Source organism: Physella acuta, unplaced genomic scaffold (genome assembly GCF_028476545.2).
Source record: "Physella acuta isolate Inbredline_101_S28 unplaced genomic scaffold, ASM2847654v3 ptg000258l, whole genome shotgun sequence".
Classification (NCBI taxonomy): domain Eukaryota; kingdom Metazoa; phylum Mollusca; class Gastropoda; family Physidae; genus Physella; species Physella acuta.
This window is the reverse complement of record NW_026731777.1, coordinates 458,086-484,652: the sequence shown is the minus strand read 5'-3', so window position 1 is coordinate 484,652 and position 26,567 is coordinate 458,086. Positions and strand designations below refer to the sequence as shown.

Genomic DNA, 26,567 nt, shown 5'->3' with positions numbered 1-26,567 from the left:
TAAAGCAGGGGTCTCCAAACTTTTCAGTCCGAGGGCCGCATTAACTATGAAATTTCAGGTCGGGGGCCAGTTTCTTCTAGAATTGTCTTTGAGTTTTCTGGGCAAAGTTCCTCCGCCATCACCAACAAACGGTTTTTCCTTGGAAAAAAATGATCTCCGCGGGTCGAATTCGGCCCGCGGGCCGTAGTTTGGAGACCCCTGGTCTAAAGATTTGGTATTACAGTCTGTAAACTTCCTTGTGTGTAGGCTCACAAATCTGGGCCGATGAGCCAATTGGGGTCATCGTGGGCACGTGCATGTCAAAGGTCACGGACTGTCAAACAGATACATTCGTCACAGATGACTTCGCGGCGGGTAGGTTGCTCAATCACAATCAGTTAGGTCACAATCCTTTTGGACTCAATAATTGCAGGTCACAATCACTCTAGGTTTCAATTATCTCCTGTCACAATCATCTCCTGTCACAATCATCTCATGTCACAATCATCTCATGTCACAATCATCTCATGTCACAATCATCTCATGTCACAATCATCTCATGTCACAATCATTCTGGGTACAATCACCCCAAGTTACAATCATTTCAGAAAGTCCTACAAATCCAATTGACTCACAAAGTCAAATTTTCTTCCCCTCACAGCCAAACACAATTATTTCAATATTCTTATAACCACACCGTCGTATATTCCTAGGTATTTATATATACATATATATACATATATATATATACATATATATACATATATATATATATATATATATATATATATATATATATATATATATATATATATATATATATATATATATATATATATATATATATATATATATATATATATATATATTAGAATGATGTCGCTAAATGTACTGAGAAGTCACCTGTATTCCAGAAATGCTGCTGCCTGTAGATTCCCTGTCTAAGTTCTACCACCTGGTAGAGCTGAGCTCCAGAGCTAAGAGTGTGAGCTATGAGGTGATGGCGCTGTATAACGAGACGTCCTTTCATGTCCACGTCAATGAGGAGATGCCGGACCAAGTGACGTTCTTGGACAGAGCTGGGGACAGTGTCATTGTAGGCGGGGGTCACGTGGGGGGAGGGGGTGGTCACATGGGGGAGGGGGGTGGTCACATGGGGGTGGGGGGTGGTCAGATGGGGGGAGGGGGTGGTCACACGGGGGAGGGGGTGGTCACATGGGGAAGGGGGGGTGGTCGCATGGGGGAGGGGGTGGTCCCATAGGGTGGTCACATGGGGGAGGGGGGGTGGTCACATGGGGGTGGGGGGGGGGGTGGTCACATGGGAGGGGGGTGGTCACGTGGGGGAGGGGGTGGTCACATCAGGGGGGGTGGTCACATGGGGGAGGGTGTGTTTGTCAAGGGGGGTGTTGGCCTATGGGAGAAGGGGGTGTTGGTCTATAGGATAGAAGGTGTTTGTTAACGGGGGAAGGGGGGGGGGGTGTTGGTCGGTTGGACATTAGCCACACATGGCCATTAACCCTCTACAAGACTTTCTCAATTACCCGACTATTAAACTCTTAAAAGTTGCAGAACTATTAAACTTATGGAGATTGTTAGTTGGTTAAGTTAATGACGATGGATTAATTAACCTCTGGGTATGATGTTATGACGTGTGAAATCAACCAGTATACCCTAGCCCTAGACCAGTTGAGGACTGCTAGAGTTATCGGTGCTAAGGGGTCGGCGTGGTCGAGTCGGTAAAGCGCATGGTTGCTAAACCGAAAAGTCTCGAGTTCGAACCCTCGGGCAGATGAGGCTCGTTAGCTGGGGACAGCCACTCTTCTAGGAGAGACAACTCAAAAATTAAACAACTGCTGCCTTGTAGTTTGTTCTTGGTTGGACAAAGGCTATGGAAGCAAATCCAAAAAGAAAAGCAGGCTGAAATCGGAGTCAATGGCCTCAATGGCGCAAAACCAGTTGACACGTAACGCTTAATTGTGTTGGAGTCGTGGTCGAGTCGGCAAAAAGCTCATGTTTGATACATTCGAACAAAAGTCTCGAGTTCAAACCCACTGGCAGATAAATCTCGATCCCCCTCAACTCTAATAATTAAGAACGAAGAAGAAGAAAAGAAGAAATCGGTGCTAATCTAACACTTCACATTCAGGTTTGCAACCATCCACCTCACCAATGCCCCTCCTCCACCTCACCAATGCCCCTCCCCCACCTCACCAATGCCCCTCCCCTCACCAGATCAAAGACACAGTGTCAGCCCCCCAACTCTTGACGGCCACTAAAAACGTTGCTGTGTTTGTAATCGTGTATGCGGCGTGTGAGCAAGGCACAGGAGGACCGTCGTTTTCTGTCTTGGTGCCGGTAGCCATGTACATCACTCGCTACACATGGGTGTAAGTAGCGTCTCATTACACTGACATCAGATAACTGAGTGTAAGTAGCGTCTCATTACACTTACATCACTCGCTACACCTGGGTGTAAGTAGCGTCTCATTACACTTACATCACTCGCTACACATGAGTGTAAGTAGCGTCTCATTACACTTATATCACTCGCTACACATGGGTGTAAGTACTTGTATCATTACACTTACATCATTCGCTACACCTGGGTGTAAGTAGCGTCTCATTACACTTCCATCACTCGCTACACCTGGGTGTAAGTACTTATCTCATTACACTTACATCACTCGCTACACCTGGGTTTAAATAGCGTGTTATTACATTTACATCAGTCGCTTCACCTGGGTGTAAGTTGAGTCTCATTACACTTACATCAGATAACTGATTTAAGTAGCATCTCATTACACTTACATCACTCGCTACACCTGGGTGTAAGTAGCGTGTTATTACACTTACATCAGTCGCTACACATGGGTGTAAGTAGCGTCTCATTACACTTACATCAGATACCTGAGAGTAAGTAGCCTGTTATTACACTTACATCAGTCGCTACACATGGGTGTAAGTAGCTGTCTCATTACACTTACATCAGTCCCTAAACCTAGTCGTGTTACTGTCTCATTACTGTTACTGTCACTAATTACCTCCATTTGTTATCATGTGATATAAGTTACCAATATTTACCACCATTTTACCCAATTTACCTCTGTTTTCACCATTCACCCTCATTTACAATAGTTTCTAGCTATAAACCACCATTTTCCACTATTTACCATAATTTACCACAATATTTACCACTCCCAGTACCCAGGAGATGGAAGGGTTCCGGGAATTTGCTTTCATCATCTTCAAGAGAAACCTGGTCGAGTTGATGCACAACAAGAAGTGGTTGCCAATTCGGTGAGTTGACGGAGGCCTTTGGTCCGAGCTTTTGGCCTTTGTTTGATTGTTGGCATTTCGGTGAGTTGACGGAGGCCTTTGGTCGGAGCTTTTGGCCTTTGTTTGATTGTTGGCATTTCGGTGAGTTGATGGAGGCCTTTGGTCGGAGCTTTTGGCCTTTGTTTGATTGTTGGCATTTCGGTGAGTTGACGGAGGCCTTTGGTCCGAGCTTTTGGCATTTGTTTGATAATTGGCATTTCGGTGAGTTGACGGAGGCCTTTGGTCGGAGCTTTTGGCCTTTGTTTGATTGTTGGCATTTCGGTGAGTTGACGGAGGCCTTTGGTCGGAGCTTTTGGCCTTTGTTTGATTGTTGGCATTTCGGTGAGTTGACGGAGGCCTTTGGTCGGAGCTATTGGCATTTTGATGAGTTGAAGGCTGGATAGCTAAAGACAGCCACTTGTCTAGGAGAGACAACTCCAAAAGCAAACAACTGCTGCCTTGTAGTTTATTCTTGGCTGGACAAAGGCTGTAGAAATATGGGCTGACATTTAACATCAACGGCGCATAACCAGTTGAGACGTTTACTTAATTGTGTTGGGGTGGGGGGGGGGGGATCTCTCCCAACACTATCATTAAAAACAAAATAGAAGAAAAATACTTTGACTTGATTTTTCACTAGAGCCTGGGCCAGACCATTGACATGAGCTATGACTTGTGTTATGGCTTGACCTATAACTTGACCTATGACTTGACCTATGACTTGACCTATGACTTGACCTGTGACTTGACTTGAGACTTGACCTGTGACTTGACCTATGACATGACCTATGGCTTAACCTATGACTTGACCTATGACTCGACCTATGACTTGACCTATGACTTGATCTCCTCAGCATCGAAAACAACACCAACTTGACTGACGTGGCGGGGGACCCCGACTTCTCCTCTCTCCGCCTGACGTCATCGCCCGGGTTCAATGACCTCATCAACGCAGCTGGAACTAAGTTCGGCATGTACCTGTACGGGGAGATTGGCCAGCATGGCTACCTGACGTTTGGAGGCTACCTGCCAGCACACCTGACACAGGTGAGATCAGACAGCACAGCTACCTGCCAGCACACAGGTGAGATCAGACAGTACAGCTACCTGCCAGCACACAGGTGAGATCAGATAGCACAGCTACCTGCCAGCACACTTGACACAGGTGAGATCAGACAGTACAGCTACCTGCCAGCACACAGGTGAGATCAGATAGCACAGCTACCTGCCAGCACACTTGACACAGGTGTGATCAGACAGTACAGCTACCTGCCAGCACACAGGTGAGATCAGATAGCACACCTGACACAGGTGTGATCAGACAGTACAGCTACCTGCCAGCACACCTGACACAGGTGAGATCAGACAGTACAGCTACCTGCCAGCACACAGGTGAGATCAGACAGCACAGCTACCTGCCAGCACACAGGTGAGATCAGATAGCACAGCTACCTGCCAGCACACTTGACACAGGTGAGATCAGACAGTACAGCTACCTGCCAGCACACAGGTGAGATCAGATAGCACAGCTACCTGCCAGCACACTTGACACAGGTGTGATCAGACAGTACAGCTACCTGCCAGCACACAGGTGAGATCAGATAGCACACCTGACACAGGTGTGATCAGACAGTACAGCTACCTGCCAGCACACAGGTGAGATCAGACAGCACAGCTACCTGCCAGCACACTTGACACAGGTGTGATCAGACAGCACAGCTACCTGACGTTCTGAGACTACCTGCTTGCACAGGATGATGTCGCTATGAGATGTAGGAACATGGAATATTTACACCACCCCTGTACACCAACTCGTACACCAGTCCTTGTACTATAGTCAGTGTATATTATAAATGACAAAATGATTAATCTATCAGTGCACTACAAGCGGATTCTGTACCAACTCTAATAGCTTTTGTTATACTGAAATTATATGTCACATATAATAACAAATCTATTTTACCTATGTATGTAACACTTAGTAACATTTAGTAACATCAACGGATTTAACATACAGAAAAAAATGAACTATTTAAGTTCAACTTAACACAAGGTAACCTACAGAATCACCATTTGCTTAATGTACTCTATGTAATGATTTTCCCAATGTTTGATCCCGCCCCCCCCCACACCTCCCTACCCCACCCCCTCCCCCAGAACTGTACCAGATCACCTAGCAAGAGGCACGGGGACGGGAAGGACAACGATTGTGACGGCTGGGTGGACGAGGAACAGGAGAATCGCATGGGTAAGTCAGTCATATTCTACCCTTGTAGGGTTAGGTTAACCTCCCTTTGTAAGGGAAGTTATAAGTTATGTTAACCTCCCTTTGTAAGGGAAGTTATAAGTTATGTTAACCTCCCTTTGTAAGGGAAGTTATAAGTTATGCTAAACGAGCCGACCCGCGGCATATTATACGCCGCTATTTAGTTGTTATTTTTTCTACTTTTCAGTAATTCATAATTTGTGAATTCGACAGTACCAACGCTGCCACTGAAAGTATTTCTTTAAAACACTTTAAGTAGCTCGTTAAGGACGATAACCCCCCCTCCTCCTTCCCCCACCCCTCCGTTAAAGTAAACTCCACTTAGTTACCACCCCCCTCCCCCCACGTTTAAAATAGTTTCAAACTAAATTATCTGCCCCGAATAGCCGTCACTAAACCCCGCTCTGCTTGTAAATATTTAGCTTGAACCACAGCTCACCAGACCATGTAGGGGTGGGGGTGGTAGGGAGCGCGCTGAAAACTTGTTTTCTAGCGTCTCCCAGAAGAAAATTATATATATAGATTAACCTCCGTTTGTAAGGAAAGTTATAAGTTATGGTAACCTCCTTTTGTACAATTAGAAAACGTAAGGCTTGTCAACTTTGTAAGATAAAATTGTGTCCCAAATTCCTATGAATTGTCATCTAGACAAGGGTATGACATTTTTACCTGTCATCTGATATTAGGTGCTAAATTTGACATTAGTTCTAGCTGTTTCTAAATGTCACATCACCAATGTGACAAAAAATTTTGTAATATTCAACGATATATTTTGATCCAAATTTTTTTATCTTCTTCAGATGACGACAACGATGATAGGGTAGACGAGGATCTGGGTTTACTAGCCACAGGTCAGGTTAAGATTTTAGTTAACTCTCCATACAGGTTTATACAGGTCAGGTTAAGATTTTAGTTAACTCTCCATACAGGTTTATACAGGTCAGGTTAAGGTTTTAGTTAACTCTCCAAAGAGGTTTATTAGCCACAGGTCAGGGTTAAGATTTTAGTTAACTCTCCAAACAGGTTTATACAGGTCAGGTTAAGATTTTAGTTAACTCTCCATACAGGTTTATACAGGTCAGGTTAAGATTTTAGTTAACTCTCCATACAGGTTTATACAGGTCAGGTTAAGGTTTTAGTTAACTCTCCATACAGGTTTATACAGGTCAGGTTAAGATTTTAGTTAACTCTCCATACAGGTTTATACAGGTCAGGTTAAGATTTGAATTAACTCTCCATACAGGTTTATACAGGTCAGGTTAAGGTTTTAGTTAACTCTCCATACAGGTTTATACAGGTCAGGTTAAGATTTTAGTTAACTCTCCATACAGGTTTATACAGGTCAGGTTAAGATTTTAGTTAACTCTCCATACAGGTTTATACAGGTCAGGTTAAGATTTTAGTTAACTCTCCATACAGGTTTTACAGGTCAGGTTAAGTTTTTAGTTAACTCTCCATACAGGTTTATATAGGTCAGGTTAAGATTTTAGTTAACTCTCCATACAGGCTTATATAGGTCAGGTTAAGATTTTAGTTAACTCTCCACTCAGGTTTATATAGGTCAGGTTGAGATTTTAGTTAACTCTCCATACAGGTTTATATAGGTCAGGTTAAGATTTTAGTTAACTCTCCACTCAGGTTTATATAGGTCAGGTTGAGATTTTAGTTAACTCTCCATACAGGTTTATATAGGTCAGGTTAAGATTTTAGTTAACTCTCCACTCAGGTTTATATAGGTCAGGTTGAGATTTTAGTTAACTCTCCATACAGGTTTATATAGGTCAGGTTAAGATTTTAGTTAACTCTCCACTCAGGTTTATATAGGTCAGGTTGAGATTTTAGTTAACTCTCCATACAGGTTTATATAGGTCAGGTTAAGATTTTAGTTAACTCTCCACTCAGGTTTATATAGGTCAGGTTGAGATTTTAGTTAACTCTCCATACAGGTTTATATAGGTCAGGTTAAGATTTTAGTTAACTCTCCATACAGGTTTATATAGGTCAGGTTAAGATTTTAGTTAACTCTCCATACAGGTTTATATAGGTCAGGTTAAGATTTTAGTTAACTCTCCATACAGGTTTATATAGGTCAGGTTAAGATTTTAGTTAACTCTCCATACAGGTTTATATAGGTCAGGTTAAGATTTTAGTTAACTCTCCATACAGGTTTATATAGGTCAGGTTAAGATTTTAGTTAACTCTCCACTCAGGTTTATATAGGTCAGGTTAAGATTTTAGTTAACTCTCCAAACAGGTTTATACAGGTCAGGTTAAGATTTTAGTTAACTCTCCAAACAGGTTTATACAGGTCAGGTTAAGATTTTAGTTAACTCTCCATACAGGTTTATACAGGTCAGGTTAAGATTTTAGTTAACTCTCCATACAGGTTTATATAGGTCAGGTTAAGATTTTAGTTAACTCTCCATACAGGTTTATATAGGTCAGGTTAAGATTTTAGTTAACTCTCCATACAGGTTTATATAGGTCAGGTTAAGATTTTAGTTAACTCTCCACTCAGGTTTATATAGGTCAGGTTAAGATTTTAGTTAACTCTCCAAACAGGTTTATACAGGTCAGGTTAAGATTTTAGTTAACTCTCCAAACAGGTTTATACAGGTCAGGTTAAGATTTTAGTTAACTCTCCATACAGGTTTATACAGGTCAGGTTAAGATTTTAGTTAACTCTCCATACAGGTTTATATAGGTCAGGTTAAGATTTTAGTTAACTCTCCACTCAGGTTTATATAGGTCAGGTTAAGATTTTAGTTAACTCTCCAAACAGGTTTATACAGGTCAGGTTAAGATTTTAGTTAACTCTCCAAACAGGTTTATACAGGTCAGGTTAAGATTTTAGTTAACTCTCCACTCAGGTTTATATAGGTCAGGTTAAGATTTTAGTTAACTCTCCAAACAGGTTTATACAGGTCAGGTTAAGATTTTAGTTAACTCTCCAAACAGGTTTATACAGGTCAGGTTAAGATTTTAGTTAACTCTCCATACAGGTTTATACAGGTCAGGTTAAGATTTTAGTTAACTCTCCATACAGGTTTATATAGGTCAGGTTAAGATTTTAGTTAACTCTCCACTCAGGTTTATATAGGTCAGGTTAAGATTTTAGTTAACTCTCCAAACAGGTTTATACAGGTCAGGTTAAGATTTTAGTTAACTCTCCAAACAGGTTTATACAGGTCAGGTTAAGATTTTAGTTAACTCTCCACTCAGGTTTATATAGGTCAGGTTAAGATTTTAGTTAACTCTCCAAACAGGTTTATACAGGTCAGGTTAAGATTTTAGTTAACTCTCCAAACAGGTTTATACAGGTCAGGTTAAGATTTTAGTTAACTCTCCAAACAGGTTTATACAGGTCAGGTTAAGATTTTAGTTAACTCTCCAAACAGGTTTATACAGGTCAGGTTAAGATTTTAGTTAACTCTCCACTCAGGTTTATATAGGTCAGGTTGAGATTTTAGTTAACTCTCCATACAGGTTTATACAGGTCAGGTTAAGATTTTAGTTAACTCTCCAAACAGGTTTATACAGGTCAGGTTAAGATTTTAGTTAACTCTCCAAACAGGTTTATACAGGTCAGGTTAAGATTTTAGTTAACTCTCCATACAGGTTTATACAGGTCAGGTTAAGATTTTAGTTAACTCTCCATACAGGTTTATACAGGTCAGGTTAAGATTTTAGTTAACTCTCCATACAGGTTTATATAGGTCAGGTTAAGATTTTAGTTAACTCTCCATACAGGTTTATATAGGTCAGGTTAAGATTTTAGTTAACTCTCCATACAGGTTTATATAGGTCAGGTTAAGATTTTAGTTAACTCTCCACTCAGGTTTATATAGGTCAGGTTAAGATTTTAGTTAACTCTCCAAACAGGTTTATATAGGTCAGGTTAAGATTTTAGTTAACTCTCCAAACAGGTTTATATAGGTCAGGTTAAGATTTTAGTTAACTCTCCACTCAGGTTTACCCACTGTTTTAAGTCTCCACAAACTAATCACATTTAGGAATGGTTTAATGTGGTTAAAGTTGTTGGTTGAACCAGTTGACAAGTGGTTAGCGGATCACATTTTTAGCCCAATGTGATTTTGTTGAAACTACAGGATAGTACTGTGAAACCTGACATTGTTGTTTAATATTCATGTTGGGTACTTATTTGTGATGAGTTAACTCATCCAGATTAACTCTACTTTACCTACCAATCTGTGGGCTATGTTGGACGTATATGTCCCATATGTATCACATTATAAGGCTTGTGTCATACTTTGATCAACAATGTGATTCAAAAGAAGGTGGATAGACCTGGTAGTGTAGACTGATAAATCTTTAACCCCCCCCCACCCTCTAGTGGACGGTCAATGGGGACCATGGCAAGTGTGGACGTGCCCTAGGCCGTGTGGAAAGTACTGGTACAAGATACGCAGGTAATGTAGTCTAATGTACGTCATTCACACGTCTTGTCGAACATCACTTCTTTCTTATGTGTATCCCTCTATCTCTCCAAATATAATAGTCATACATGCTATATATATATATATATATATATATATATATATATATATATATATATATATAATATATATATATATATATGCATATGTATATGTATATATATGTGCATATATATATATATGCATATATATATATATATATATATATATATATATATATATATATATATATATATATATATGTATATATATATATATATATATATATATATATATAAATATATATACATATAAATATATTATACGTATATATACATACATCTATTATACATCTATTATATATTTAAATAATTTAAATATATATAGGCCCTATATATATATATATATATATATATATAAGCCTACATTGCTTTCCTATTTCTGTACCAGACGAATGTGTAACGACCCAACACCACAGAGTGGCGGTGAATGGTGTCATGGTGAGGAATCCCAGACAATAGACGAGGTGTGTGACACCACGATCACCTGCCCTGAAGGTGTGTAGGTCAAGTAGAGCTCAGTGTGTAAGAAATGCACTACGTATGTTCATAATAGCATCCCGTCTGTACCTAGACTAGATTCCACGCATGTGAGCAGAATAAAAATACAGACAGTTTAAAGTACATCTGATACCTCACTCAGGCCAAGAGCTGTAAGCGTGTACTAAAGGTGACATCTAACACTGCCTCAATAAATGGTGACACCCTATACTAATGGTGACACCTCTACTAATGGTAACACCTTCAACGAATGGTAACACCCTATACTTATAATTACACCCACTATTAATGCTGACACCCTCACTAATGGTGACACCCTCTATTAATGGTGACACTTTCTACTAATAGTGATACTCTCTACTACTGTTGACATCTTCTACTAATGGTGACGCTCTATACTAAAGGTGACAATGTATATTACTGGTGACACCCTCTACAAATGGTGATACCTTCTGCTAATGGTGACACCTAGTAATGGTGACACACTCTACTAATGGTGACACCCTCTACTAATGGTGATACCTTCTGCTAATGGTGACACCTAGTAATGGTGACACACTCTACTAATGGTGACACCCTCTACTAATGGTGACACCTACTAATGGTGACACCTACTAATGGTGACACCCTCTACTAATGGTGACACCCTCTACTAATGGTGACACCTACTAATGGTGACACCTACTAATGGTGACACACTCTACTAATGGTGACACCCTCTACTAATGGTGACACACTCTACTAATGGTGACACCTACTACTGGTGACACCCTCTACTAGTGGTGACACCCTCTACTACCTGTGCCTACAGATTGTCCCTACCAAACGTTTGACGTCAACTGCACCAAACGCTGCAACCACTGTGTGTCAGATTGTTCTAGAATCACAGGCGAGTGCCCGGTATGCCATCCCGGCTGGACGTCATCTGAGTCTGGCTGCAATAAAGGTAATTAATTGCTTCGCTAATTAGCCAACACCTTCAATCATTAATTATGAGTGATCATTGAATTCAATTTTTAGAAAATAATTGTAATCAATACATTTTAATTATTTTATAGCTGTTTAATCTGAATACACTCTTTGGTAAGAGCATAAGGAGACAGATATGTTAACATTAGTTAGGTGATAATTACTTATATATTTTTTTGTAAAGGTTTACTATTAAACGAATGTACCAGCTAAATAGTATACCATGCGTGATTGATTTTATTACAGCAAACAGTTCTATAAATATATCAGCCAGTTGACTGATAGAAATACTGACACTTGTAAAACATTAACACTGACACTATCTATAGAATGCCCTGAAGGAACCCAGTCTAACATTACCACTGACTCTCTAGAGTGCCCTAGTCTAACATTACCACTGACTCTCTAGAGTGCCCTAGTCTAACATTACCTCTGACTCGCTAGAGTGCCCTAGTCAAGCACCACTGCCTCTCTAGAGTGCCCTAGTCTAACCCTGACTCTCTAGAGTGCCCTAGTCTAACATTACCACTGACTCTCTAGAGTGCCCTAGTCTAACATTACCACTGCCTCTCTAGAGTGCCCTAGTCTAACATTACCACCGCCTCTCTAGAGTGCCCTAGTCTAACATTATCACCGCCTCTCTAGAGTGCCCTAGTCTAACATTACCATCGCCTCTCTAGAGTGCCCTAGTCTAACATTACCATCGCCTCTCTAGAGTGTCCTAGTCTAACATTACCACCGCCTCTCTAGAGTGCCCTAGTCTAACATTACCACCGCCTCTCTAGAGTGCCCTAGTCTAACATTACCACCGCCTCTCTAGAGTGCCCTAGTCTAACATTACCACCGCCTCTCTAGAGTGCCCTAGTCTAACATTACCACCGCCTCTCTAGAGTGCCATAGTCTAACATTACCACCGCCTCTCTAGAGTGTCCTAGTCTAACATTACCACCGCCTCTCTAGAGTGCCCTAGTCTAACATTACCACCGCCTCTCTAGAGTGCCCTAGTCTAACATTACCATCGCCTCTCTAGAGTGTCCTAGTCTAACATTACCATCGCCTCTCTAGAGTGCCCTAGTCTAACATTACCATCGCCTCTCTAGAGTGCCCTAGTCTAACACTACCATCGCCTCTCTAGAGTGTCCTAGTCTAACATTACTACCGCCTCTCTAGAGTGCCCTAGTCTAACATTACCATCGCCTCTCTAGAGTGCCCTAGTCTAACATTACCATCGCCTCTCTAGAGTGTCCTAGTCTAACATTACCACCGCCTCTCTAGAGTGCCCTAGTCTAACATTACCATCGCCTCTCTAGAGTGCCCTAGTCTAACATTACCACTGCCTCTCTAGAGTGCCCTAGTCTAACCCTGACTCTCTAGAGTGCCCTAGTCTAACATTACCACTGCCTCTCTAGAGTGCCCTAGTCTAACATTACCACTGCCTCTCTAGAGTGCCCTAGTCTAACATTACCACTGACTCGCTAGAGTGCCCTAGTCTAACCCTGACTCTCTAGAGTGTCCTAGTCTAACATTAACACTGACTCGCTAGAGTGCCATATTCTAACATTACCATCGCCTCTCTAGAGTGCCCTAGTCTAACATTACCACCGCCTCTCTAGAGTGCCCTATTCTAACATTACCACCGCCTCTCTAGAGTGCCCTAGTCTAACATTAACACTGCCTCTCTAGAGTGCCCTAGTCTAACATTACCACTGCCTCTCTAGAGTGCCCTAGTCTAACATTACCACTGACTCTCTAGAGTGCCCTGCCCTAGTCTAACATTACCACTGACTCTCTAGAGTGCCCTGCCCTAGTCTAACATTACCACTGACTCTCTAGAGTGCCCTAGTCTAACATTACCACTGCCTCTCTAGAGTGCCCTAGTCTAACATTACCACTGCCTCTCTAGAGTGCCCTAGTCTAACATTACCACTGCCTCTCTAGAGTGCCCTAGTCTAACATTACCACTGACTCTCTAGAGTGCCCTGCCCTAGTCTAACATTACCACCGCCTCTCTAGAGTGCCCTAGTCTAACATTACCACCGCCTCTCTAGAGTGCCCTAGTCTAACATTACCATCGCCTCTCTAGAGTGCCCTAGTCTAACATTACCACCGCCTCTCTAGAGTGTCCTAGTCTAACATTACCACCGCCTCTCTAGAGTGCCCTAGTCTAACATTACCACCGCCTCTCTAGAGTGTCCTAGTCTAACATTACCATCGCCTCTCTAGAGTGCCCTAGTCTAACATTACCACCGCCTCTCTAGAGTGCCCTAGTCTAACATTACCATCGCCTCTCTAGAGTGCCCTAGTCTAACATTACCACCGCCTCTCTAGAGTGTCCTAGTCTAACATTACCACCGCCTCTCTAGAGTGTCCTAGTCTAACATTACCACCGCCTCTCTAGAGTGCCCTAGTCTAACATTACCATCGCCTCTCTAGAGTGTCCTAGTCTAACATTACCATCGCCTCTCTAGAGTGCCCTAGTCTAACATTACCATCGCCTCTCTAGAGTGTCCTAGTCTAACATTACCACCGCCTCTCTAGAGTGTCCTAGTCTAACATTACCACCGCCTCTCTAGAGTGCCCTAGTCTAACATTACCACCGCCTCTCTAGAGTGCCCTAGTCTAACATTACCATCGCCTCTCTAGAGTGCCCGAGTCTAACATTACCATCGCCTCTCTAGAGTGCCCTAGTCTAACATTACCACTGCCTCTCTAGAGTGCCCTAGTCTAACATTACCACTGCCTCTCTAGAGTGCCCTAGTCTAACATTACCACTGCCTCTCTAGAGTGCCCTAGTCTAACATTACCACTGACTCTCTAGAGTGCCCTGCCCTAGTCTAACATTACCACCGCCTCTCTAGAGTGTCCTAGTCTAACATTACCACCGCCTCTCTAGAGTGCCCTAGTCTAACATTAACACTGCCTCTCTAGAGTGCCCTAGTCTAACATTACCACTGCCTCTCTAGAGTGCCCTAGTCTAACATTACCACTGCCTCTCTAGAGTGCCCTAGTCTAACATTACCACCGCCTCTCTAGAGTGCCCTAGTCTAACATTACCATCGCCTCTCTAGAGCTCTATTCTAACATTACCATCGCCTCTCTAGAGTGCCCTAGTCTAACATTACCACCGCCTCTCTATAGTGCCCTAGTCTAACATTACCACCGCCTCTCTAGAGTGCCCTAGTCTAACATTACCATCGCCTCTCTAGAGTGTCCTAGTCTAACATTACCACCGCCTCTCTAGAGTGTCCTAGTCTAACATTACCATCGCCTCTCTAGAGTGTCCTAGTCTAACATTACCACCGCCTCTCTAGAGTGCCCTAGTCTAACATTACCACCGCCTCTCTAGAGTGTCCTAGTCTAACATTACCATCGCCTCTCTAGAGTGTCCTAGTCTAACATTACCACCGCCTCTCTAGAGTGCCCTAGTCTAACATTACCACCGCCTCTCTAGAGTGTCCTAGTCTAACATTACCACCGCCTCTCTAGAGTGTCCTAGTCTAACACTGACTCGCTAGAGTGCCCTAGTCTAACATTACCATCGCCTCTCTAGAGTGCCCTAGTCTAACATTACCACCGCCTCTCTAGAGTGCCCTAGTCTAACATTACCATCGCCTCTCTAGAGTGCCCTAGTCTAACATTACCACCGCCTCTCTAGAGTGCCCTAGTCTAACATTACCATCGCCTCTCTAGAGTGCCCTAGTCTAACATTACCACTGACTCGCTAGAGTGCCCTAGTCTAACATTACCATCGCCTCTCTAGAGTGCCCTAGTCTAACATTACCATCGCCTCTCTAGAGTGCCCTAGTCTAACATTACCATCGCCTCTCTAGAGTGCCCTAGTCTAACATTACCACCGCCTCTCTAGAGTGCCCTAGTCTAACATTACCATCGCCTCTCTAGAGTGCCCTAGTCTAACATTACCACCGCCTCTCTAGAGTGTCCTAGTCTAACATTACCACCGCCTCTCTAGAGTGCCCTAGTCTAACATTACCACCGCCTCTCTAGAGTGTCCTAGTCTAACATTACCATCGCCTCTCTAGAGTGCCCTAGTCTAACATTACCACCGCCTCTCTAGAGTGCCCTAGTCTAACATTACCATCGCCTCTCTAGAGTGCCCTAGTCTAACATTACCACCGCCTCTCTAGAGTGTCCTAGTCTAACATTACCACCGCCTCTCTAGAGTGTCCTAGTCTAACATTACCACCGCCTCTCTAGAGTGCCCTAGTCTAACATTACCATCGCCTCTCTAGAGTGTCCTAGTCTAACATTACCATCGCCTCTCTAGAGTGCCCTAGTCTAACATTACCATCGCCTCTCTAGAGTGTCCTAGTCTAACATTACCACCGCCTCTCTAGAGTGCCCTAGTCTAACATTACCACCGCCTCTCTAGAGTGTCCTAGTCTAACATTACCACCGCCTCTCTAGAGTGTCCTAGTCTAACATTACCACCGCCTCTCTAGAATGCCCTAGTCTAACATTACCACCGCCTCTCTAGAGTGTCCTAGTCTAACATTACCACCGCCTCTCTAGAGTGCCCTAGTCTAACATTACCATCGCCTCTCTAGAGTGCCCTAGTCTAACATTACCACCGCCTCTCTAGAGTGTCCTAGTCTAACATTACCACCGCCTCTCTAGAGTGTCCTAGTCTAACATTACCACCGCCTCTCTAGAGTGTCCTAGTCTAACATTACCACCGCCTCTCTAGAGTGTCCTAGTCTAACATTACCATCGCCTCTCTAGAGTGTCCTAGTCTAACATTACCACTGACTCTCTAGAGTGCCCTAGTCTAACATTACCACCGCCTCTCTAGAGTGCCCTAGTCTAACATTACCACCGCCTCTCTAGAGTGCCCTAGTCTAACATTACCATCGCCTCTCTAGAGTGTCCTAGTCTAACATTACCACCGCCTCTCTAGAGTGTCCTAGTCTAACATTACCACCGCCTCTCTAGAGTGTCCTAGTCTAACATTACCACCGCCTCTCTAGAGTGTCCTAGTCTAACATTACCACCGCCTCTCTAGAGTGTCCTAGTCTAACATTACCATCGCCTCTCTAGAGTGTCCTAGTCTAACATTACCACTGACTCTCTAGAGTGTCCTAGTCTAACATTACCACCGCCTCTCTAGAGTGCCCTAGTCTAACATTACCACCGCCTCTCTAGAGTGCCCTAGTCTAACATTACCACTGACTCGCTAGAGTGCCCTAGTCTAACACTAACCCTGACTCTCTAGAGTGCCCTAGTCTAACACTAACCCTGACTCTCGAGAGTGCCCTAGTCTAACATTATCACTGACTCTCGAGAGTGCCCTGGTCTAACATTATTACTGACTCGCTAGAGTGCCCTAGTCTAACCCTGACTCTCTAGAGTGCCCTAGTCTAACACTGACTCTCTAGAGTGCCCTAGTCTAACACTGACTCTCTAGAGTGCCCTAGTCTAACACTGACACTGACTCTCTAGAGTGCCCTAGTCTAACATTACCCTGACTCTCTAGAGTGCCCTAGTCTAACATTACCACCGCCTCTCTAGAGTGCCCTAGTCTAACATTACCATCACCTCTCTAGAGTGCCCTAGTCTAACATTACCATCGCCTCTCTAGAGTGCCCTAGTCTAACATTACCATCGCCTCTCTAGAGTGCCCTAGTCTAACATTACCATCGCCTCTCTAGAGTGCCCTAGTCTAACATTACCATCGCCTCTCTAGAATGCCCTAGTCTAACATTACCATCGCCTCTCTAGAGTGCCCTAGTCTAACATTACCACCGCCTCTCTAGAGTGCCCTAGTCTAACATTACCATCGCCTCTCTAGAGTGCCCTAGTCTAACATTACCATCGCCTCTCTAGAGTGTCCTAGTCTAAAATTACCACCGCCTCTCTAGAGTGTCCTAGTCTAACACTGACTCGCTAGAGTGCCCTAGTCTAACATTACCATCGCCTCTCTAGAGTGCCCTAGTCTAACATTACCATCGCCTCTCTAGAGTGCCCTAGTCTAACATTACCATCGCCTCTCTAGAGTGCACTAGTCTAACATTACCACCGCCTCTCTAGAGTGTCCTATTCTAACATTACCAACGCCTCTCTAGAGTGTCCTAGTCTAACATTACCACCGCCTCTCTAGAGTGTCCTAGTCTAACATTACCATCGCCTCTCTAGAGTGTCCTAGTCTAACATTACCATCGCCTCTCTAGAGTGCCCTAGTCTAACATTACCACCGCCTCTCTAGAGTGTCCTATTCTAACATTACCATCGCCTCTCTAGAGTTCTCTATTTTAACATTACCATCGCCTCTCTAGAGTGCCCTAGTCTAACATTACCATCGCCTCTTTAGAGTGCCCTAGTCTAACACCACTGACTCTCTAGAGTGCCCTAGTCTAACATTACCATCGCCTCTCTAGAGTGCCATAGTCTAACATTACCACCGCCTCTCTAGAGTGCCCTAGTCTAACATTACCATCGCCTCTCTAGAGTGCCCTAGTCTAACACCACTGACTCTCTAGAGTGTCCTAGTCTAACATTACCACCGCCTCTCTAGAGTGCCCTAGTCTAACATTACCATCGCCTCTCTAGAGTGCCCTAGTCTAACATTACCATCGCCTCTCTAGAGTGTCCTAGTCTAACATTACCACCGCCTCTCTAGAGTGTCCTAGTCTAACACTGACTCGCTAGAGTGCCCTAGTCTAACATTACCATCGCCTCTCTAGAGTGCCCTAGTCTAACATTACCACCGCCTCTCTAGAGTGTCCTATTCTAACATTACCATCGCCTCTCTAGAGTGCCCTAGTCTAACATTACCATCGCCTCTCTAGAGTGCCCTAGTCTAACATTACCACCGCCTCTCTAGAGTGCCCTAGTCTAACATTACCACCGCCTCTCTAGAGTGTCCTATTCTAACATTACCATCGCCTCTCTAGAGCTCTATTCTAACATTACCATCGCCTCTCTAGAGTGCCCTAGTCTAACATTACCATCGCCTCTCTAGAGTGCCCTAGTCTAACACCACTGACTCTCTAGAGTGCCCTAGTCTAACATTACCACCGCCTCTCTAGAGTGCCCTAGTCTAACATTACCATCGCCTCTCTAGAGTGCCCTAGTCTAACACCACTGACTCTCTAGAGTGCCCTAGTCTAACATTATCACCGCCTCTCTAGAGTGCCCTAGTCTAACATTACCACCGCCTCTCTAGAGTGCCATATTCTAACATTACCATCGCCTCTCTAGAGTGCCCTAGTCTAACATTACCACCGCCTCTCTAGAGTGCCCTAGTCTAACATTACCACCGCCTCTCTAGAGTGCCCTAGTCTAACATTACCATCGCCTCTCTAGAGTGCCCTAGTCTAACATTACCACCGCCTCTCTAGAGTGTCCTATTCTAACATTACCATCGCCTCTCTAGAGTTCTCTATTCTAACATTACCATCGCCTCTCTAGAGTGCCCTAGTCTAACATTACCATCGCCTCTCTAGAGTGCCCTAGTCTAACACCACTGACTCTCTAGAGTGCCCTAGTCTAACATTACCATCGCCTCTCTAGAGTGCCATAGTCTAACATTACCACCGCCTCTCTAGAGTGCCCTAGTCTAACATTACCATCGCCTCTCTAGAGTGCCCTAGTCTAACACCACTGACTCTCTAGAGTGCCCTAGTCTAACATTACCACCGCCTCTCTAGAGTGCCCTAGTCTAACATTACCACCGCCTCTCTAGAGTGCCCTAGTCTAACATTACCATCGCCTCTCTAGAGTGTCCTAGTCTAACATTACCACCGCCTCTCTAGAGTGCCCTAGTCTAACATTACCATCGCCTCTCTAGAGTGCACTAGTCTAACATTACCATCGCCTCTCTAGAGTGTCCTAGTCTAACATTACCACCGCCTCTCTAGAGTGTCCTAGTCTAACACTGACTCGCTAGAGTGCCCTAGTCTAACATTACCACCGCCTCTCTAGAGTGTCCTATTCTAACATTACCACCGCCTCTCTAGAGTGTCCTATTCTAACATTACCATCGCCTCTCTAGAGTTCTCTATTCTAACATTACCATCGCCTCTCTATAGTGCCCTAGTCTAACATTACCATCGCCTCTCTAGAGTGCCCTAGTCTAACACCACTGACTCTCTAGAGTGCCCTAGTCTAACATTACCATCGCCTCTCTAGAGTGCCATAGTCTAACATTACCACCGCCTCTCTAGAGTGCCCTAGTCTAACATTACCATCGCCTCTCTAGAGTGCCCTAGTCTAACACCACTGACTCTCTAGAGTGTCCTAGTCTAACATTACCACCGCCTCTCTAGAGTGCCCTAGTCTAACATTACCATCGCCTCTCTAGAGTGCCCTAGTCTAACACTGACTCGCTAGAGTGCCCTAGTCTAACAGTTCCATCGCCTCTCTAGAGTGTCCTAGTCTAACATTACCACCGCCTCTCTAGAGTGTCCTAGTCTAACATTACCATCGCCTCTCTAGAGTGCCCTAGTCTAACATTACCATCGCCTCTCTAGAGTGCCCTAGTCTAACATTACCACCGCCTCTCTAGAGTGCCCTAGTCTAACATTACCACCGCCTCCCTAGAGTGCCCTAGTCTAACATTACAATCGCCTCTCTAGAGTGCCCTAGTCTAACATTACCATCGCCTCTCTAGAGTGCCCTAGTCTAACATTATCATCGCCTCTCTAGAGTGCCCTAGTCTAACATTACCACCGCCTCTCTAGAGTGTCCTAGTCTAACATTACCATCGCCTCTCTAGAGTGCCCTAGTCTAACACTGACTCGCTAGAGTGCCCTAGTCTAACAGTTCCATCGCCTCTCTAGAGTGCCCTAGTCTAACATTACCACCGCCTCTCTAGAGTGCCCTAGTCTAACATTACCATCGCCTCTCTAGAGTGTCCTAGTCTAACATTACCACCGCCTCTCTAGAGTGCCCTAGTCTAACATTACCACCGCCTCTCTAGAGTGCCCTAGTCTAACACCACTGACTCTCTAGAGTGCCCTAGTCTAACATTACCACCGCCTCCCTAGAGTGCCCTAGTCTAACATTACCACCGCCTCTCTAGAGTGCCCTAGTCTAACATTACCATCGCCTCTCTAGAGTGTCCTAGTCTAACATTACCATCGCCTCTCTAGAGTGCCCTAGTCTAACATTACCACCGCCTCTCTAGAGTGTCCTAGTCTAACATTACCACCGCCTCTCTAGAGTGCCCTAGTCTAACATTACCATCGCCTCTCTAGAATGCCCTAGTCTAACATTACCACCGCCTCTCTAGAGTGTCCTAGTCTAACATTACCACCGCCTCTCTAGAGTGCCCTAGTCTAACATTACCATCGCCTCTCTAGAGTGCCCTAGTCTATCATTACCATCGCCTCTCTAGAGTGCCCTAGTCTATCATTACCACCGCCTCTCTAGAGTGCCCTAGTCTAACATTACCATCGCCTCTCTAGAATGCCCTAGTCTAACATTACCACCGCCTCTCTAGAGTGTCCTAGTCTAACATTACCATCGCCTCTCTAGAATGCCCTAGTCTAACATTACCACCGCCTCTCTAGAGTGTCCTAGTCTAACATTACCATCGCCTCTCTAGAATGCCCTAGTCTAACATTACCATCGCCTCTCTAGAATGCCCTAGTCTAACATTACCATCGCCTCTCTAGAATGCCCTAGTCTAACATTACCATCGCCTCTCTAGAGTGCCCTAGTCTAACATTACCATCGCCTCTCTAGAGTGCCCTAGTCTAACATTACCATCGCCTCTCTAGAGTGCCCTAGTCTAACATTACCATCGCCTCTCTAGAGTGTCCTAGTCTAACATTACCATCGCCTCTCTAGAATGCCCTAGTCTAACATTACCATCGCCTCTCTAGAATGCCCTAGTCTAACATTACCATCGCCTCTCTAGAGTGCCCTAGTCTAACATTACCATCGCCTCTCTAGAGTGCCCTAGTCTAACATTACCATCGCCTCTCTAGAGTGCCCTAGTCTAACATTACCACCGCCTCTCTAGAGTGTCCTGAAGGAACCTACGGCTTCGCCTGCTCCTACTCCTGCTATGAGAAGTGTGACACGGATTGTGGGGATCGGGCGACGGGGATGTGTATACATCGTGAGTTGTCACTGACACTGACAGGTCACTGGAAATGACAGGTCACTTGGACTGTCATTACACCTGGACTGTCATTACATCTAGACTGTCATTACATCTGGACTGTCATTACACCTGGACTGTCATTAAATCTGGACTGTCATTACATCTAGACTGTCATTACATTTTGACTGTCATTACATATGGACTGTCATTACATCTGGACTGTCATTACATCTTGTAAGTCATAAAATCCGGACTGTCATTACATCTGGACTGTCATTACACCTTGCAAGTCATTACATCTGGACTGTCATTACACCTGGACTGTCATTACATCTGGACTGTCATTACATCTGGACTGTCATTACATCTGGACTGTCATTACATCTTGTAAGTCATTACATCCGGACTGTCATTACATCTGGACTGTCATTACATCTCGACTGTCATTACATCAAGACTGTCATTACATCTGGACTGTCATTACACCTGGACTGTCATTACATCTGGACTGTCATTACATCTGGGCTGTCATAACACCTGGACTGTCATTACATCTGGACTGTCATTACATCTGGGCTGTCATTACATCTGGACTGTCATTACATCTGGGCTGTCATTACACCTGGACTCTCATTTCATCTGGACTGTCATTACACCTAGACTGTCATTACATCTGGACTGTCATTACATCTGGACTGTCATTACACCTGGACTGTCATTACACTTAGACTGTCATTACATCTGGACTGTCATTACATCTGGACTTATTACATCTGGACTGTCATTACATCTAGACTGTCATTACATCTGGACTCATTACATCTGGACTGTCATTACATCTGGACTGTCATTACATCTGGACTGTCATTACATCTAGACTGTGATTACATCTGGACTGTCATTACATTTGGACTGTCATTACATCTGGACTGTCATTACATGTGGACTGTCATTACATCTAGACTGTCATTACATCTGGACTGTCATTACATCTGGACTGTCATTACATCTGGACTGTCATTACATCTGGACTGTCATTACATCTGGACTGTCATTACACCTGACTGTCATTACATCTGGACTGTCATTACATCTGGACTGTCATTACATCTGGACTGTCATTACATCTGGACTGTCATTACATCTGGACTGCCATTACATCTGGACTGTCATTACATCTGGACTGTCATTACATCTGGACTGTCATTACACCTGGACTGTCATTACATCTGCACTGTCATTACATCTGGACTGTCATTACACCTGGACTGTCATTACATCTGGATTGTCATTACCCCTGGACTGTCATTACATCTCGACTGTCATTACATCTGGACTGTCATTACACCTGGACTGTCATTACATCTCGACTGTCATTACACCTTGCAAGTTATTACATCTGGACTGCCATTACACCTAGACGGTCAACTTACCTACTAGACTCACCTACGAAATTAAGTCATTTGGAATAGATGCAGTCATATGACTTAATGATAGGAACATGTGACGTTTCGGTACAATCATGTGACTTATTTATTACATCATGTTATCTATTCATAGAGTCAAGTGACTTATTCATAGAGTCGCTTGAATTATTTGTACAGTCATATGAAATTAGACAAGAAAGCTTACTTACTTATCAAGCCAGGTGACTTGTTTATAATGTCATGTGACTTATTTAATACAGTCATGCGAACTATTGATACAGTCATATGACCTATTAATACAGTATTGTGACCTATGGATAAAGTCATGTGACCTATTGATACAGTCATGTGACCTATTGATACAGTCATGTGACCTATTGATACAGTCATGTGACCTAATGATACCGTCATATGACCTATTGATACAGTCATGTGACCTATTGATACAGTCATGTGACATATTGATACAGTCATGTGACCTATTGATACAGTCATGTGACCTAATGATACAGTCATGTGACCTATTGATACAGTCATGTGACCTATTGATACAGTCATGTGACCTAATGATACCGTCATATGACCTATTGATACAGTCATGTGACCTATTGATACAGTCATGTGACCTATTGATACAGTCATGTGACCTAATGATACAGTCACGTGACCTAATGATACCGTCATGTGACCTATTGATACAGTCATGTGACCTATTGATACAGTCATGTGACCTATTCATCAGACTCCAGTGCCCAGGACCTGGTGTTGTACATGCTGATGGTGATCGCCCCAATGGTCTGTATCCTGCCCATCCTAGCCATCTGCAGGTAGGTGCAGTAGTGTGGGGGTGTACTTGATGGTGGTCTACTTGATGGTGGTCTACTTGATGGTGGTCAGGTTGATGGTGGTCAGTTTGATGGTGGTCAGTTTGATGGTGGTCAGTTTGATGGTGGTCAGTTTGATGGTGGTCCGCTAGATGGTGGTCAGTTTGATCGTGGTCAGTTTGATCGTGGTCAGTTTGATGGTGGTCAGTTTGATGGTGGTCAGTTTGATGGTCAGTTTGATGGTGGTCAACTTAATGTTTGTCAGTTTGATAATCGTCCTCAAGATAGTGGTCAATTACATAGTGGTCAGTTATATAGAGGTTAATTAGATAGTGACCAATTAGACAACGGTCAACTTACTAGAGGTCAACTTGATAGCGGTCAACTTGATGGGTGTGTTCAACTTGATGGTGGTCAGTTTGACAATTTGAGAGATAGGTTAACTTGGTTAACTTGCTGGCAGTACCAACTTTATATCGTCTAGTACTGGGAGCGGGGCGAGATGGAAGAGAACCATTCATCGTTTATATGTGTGTGGAAGTGGGAGGGGGGGGGGAATTGTGGGTCTGGGGTAACCATAATTTAGAATGCTTTACGGACCACATTTTGTAAATATTATTAAAATGATGATATCCCACCTGTCATTTAATCCGATGATATATCACCTGTCATTTGATAGGATGACGTATCATCTGTCAGCTAGTTAGTCACATGTTACATGTCAGTTATCACAAACATTTACAGTAGACAAAAGGACATGTCACTGGTCCAAATGACACATCACCTGTCATGACACCGTATGTGTAGGTGCTAACGACATGTCACATGTCCAGATGACACATCACCTGTCATGACACCGTATGTGTAGGTGCTAACGACATGTCACATGTCCAGATGACACATCACTTGTCATGACACCGTATGTGTAGGTGCTCACTCAACGATTGTTTTTTCCAGACGCCGGAAGGTGAGCGAGGAACCGGAGGTTGAGCTGGTCGTCGACGTCTCGTACTTCCGCCTCCCGGAAATGTTCACATTCTGTAAGTAGTTATGTTATATGTCGTACTTCCGCCTATCGGAAATGTCCACGTTCTGTACGTCGTTATGTCGTATGTAGTACTATTGCCTTCTGGAAATGTTTACATTATGTAAGTAGTTAAGTCATATGTCATACTTCCGCCTTCCGGAAATATTCATATTGTGTAAGTAGTTACGTCGTATGCCATACTTTTGCTTTCCGGAAATGTTCACATTTTGTATGTAGTTATGTCATATGTCGTACTTCCAGCGCGTCTTATACATTACCATCCCCCATACCATCTCTATACCATCACTCCAGGAATGGCTTGTCCCCCATCACTCTACCATCACACAATAAATGTCATGTCCCCATCTCTCTACCATCCATGAATATCATGTCCCCCATCTCTCTACCATCACTACCATCTCTCACGCAGACGACGCAGCCTCCAGCGTTAGCGGCGAAACTTCGAGCAGGAAAAGCTCAGACGGGTGCAAACCGAAACTTAAACCGACAGACTCGCCTAAACCAAAACCTAAATCAATCCTCAAACCGGTTACTTCAACAGAGCTCACCAGGCCCGGTTCACCCCGAGTTCAGTCGCCCGTTTCCACTGGGGTTTATTTTGCCGGCTCCAGTGATGCGTTCACTGGAAAGTGGCAAGGTAGCTCCACCGCTATTTGATGGCCACGCTAACCCAAGGTAGCTCCACCGCTATTTGAGGTCAGGTTGGCGGCCTTGGCTGGTCAAATATTGGCCACGCTTGGGGATATGAACGTAGGACCCACTGAATGACTAACTTAATCACTAACTGTATGACCAACTGAAGGACCAACTAAATACCAGTTAAATGACCCACTAAATGACTGACTGAATGGCCAATTTAATGACAGACTGAATGACCAACTAAATGACTGACTAAATAATCAACTAAATGACCAACTAAATGACCAACTGAATGACCAACTAAATGACCAACTTAATGACCAACTGAATGACCAACTGAATGACCAACTGCATGACGAGTTAAATGACAAACTGAATGACCATCTAAATAATCAACTGAATGACCAACTGAATAACCAACCTGACAATCCTGATTTATTGAATGACGGACTGACTGTTTGATCAACCAATTAAGTAGCATGCTGTATTTGTTTATCTCACGTTTTATATGAAAATATTCATGTCTTTTTAAACAACACACCTACACCACACAACTAAAACAACACATCCGCCCCAACACAATTACAAAATACCCACCACACAGAAGTACAACATACGTCACTCTTTGGACTAGCTGACCCCCACGCATCACTGTGTGGACTAGCTGACCCCCACACTGTGTGGACTAGCTGACCCCCACACTGTGTAGACTAGCTGACCCCCACACTGTGTAGACTAGCTGACCCCCACGCATCAATGTGTGGACTAGCTGACCCCCGCACTGTGTGGACTAGCTGACCCCCACACTGTGTAGACTAGCTGACTCCCACACTATGTGGACTAGCTGACCCCCACACTATGTGGACTAGCTGACCCCCACACATCAGTGTGTGAAATACCAGACCGCCACACATCTATGTGTCGAGTAGCTGACCCACACACATCCCTGTGGTAACTAGGTGAGCTGACCCCCACACATCACTGTGTGGACTTACTGACCCCCACGCATCAATGTGTGGACTAGCTGACCCCCCACAC

General features: G+C 43.9%; 1 protein-coding gene across 1 annotated transcript; it reads left to right on the top strand.

Moving 5' to 3' along the window:
• Positions 1-2,790: 2,790 nt before the first annotated feature.
• LOC131938845 (cell death abnormality protein 1-like) lies at positions 2,791-25,913 on the top strand. The gene is made up of 12 exons (XM_059297068.1): positions 2,791-2,807; positions 3,181-3,276; positions 4,149-4,341; positions 5,452-5,542; positions 6,361-6,411; positions 9,915-9,990; positions 10,447-10,553; positions 11,368-11,502; positions 21,508-21,606; positions 23,761-23,845; positions 24,800-24,882; positions 25,300-25,913. The coding sequence occupies exons 2-12, from the start codon at positions 3,191-3,193 to the stop codon at positions 25,545-25,547; spliced, it is 1,254 nt and encodes a 417-aa protein (XP_059153051.1). The 5' UTR covers positions 2,791-2,807; positions 3,181-3,190; the 3' UTR covers positions 25,548-25,913.
• Positions 25,914-26,567: the final 654 nt, after the last annotated feature.

Coding starts and splice junctions, on each gene's coding strand:
- LOC131938845 (XM_059297068.1), top strand. CDS start 3,191: ATGGAAGGGTTCCGGGAATTTGCTTTCATCATCTTCAAGAGAAACCTG. Junction 4,342..5,451: donor TGCCAGCACACCTGACACAG/GTGAGATCAGAC, acceptor CCCCTCCCCCAG/AACTGTACCAGATCACCTAG. Junction 9,991..10,446: donor TACTGGTACAAGATACGCAG/GTAATGTAGTCT, acceptor TTTCTGTACCAG/ACGAATGTGTAACGACCCAA.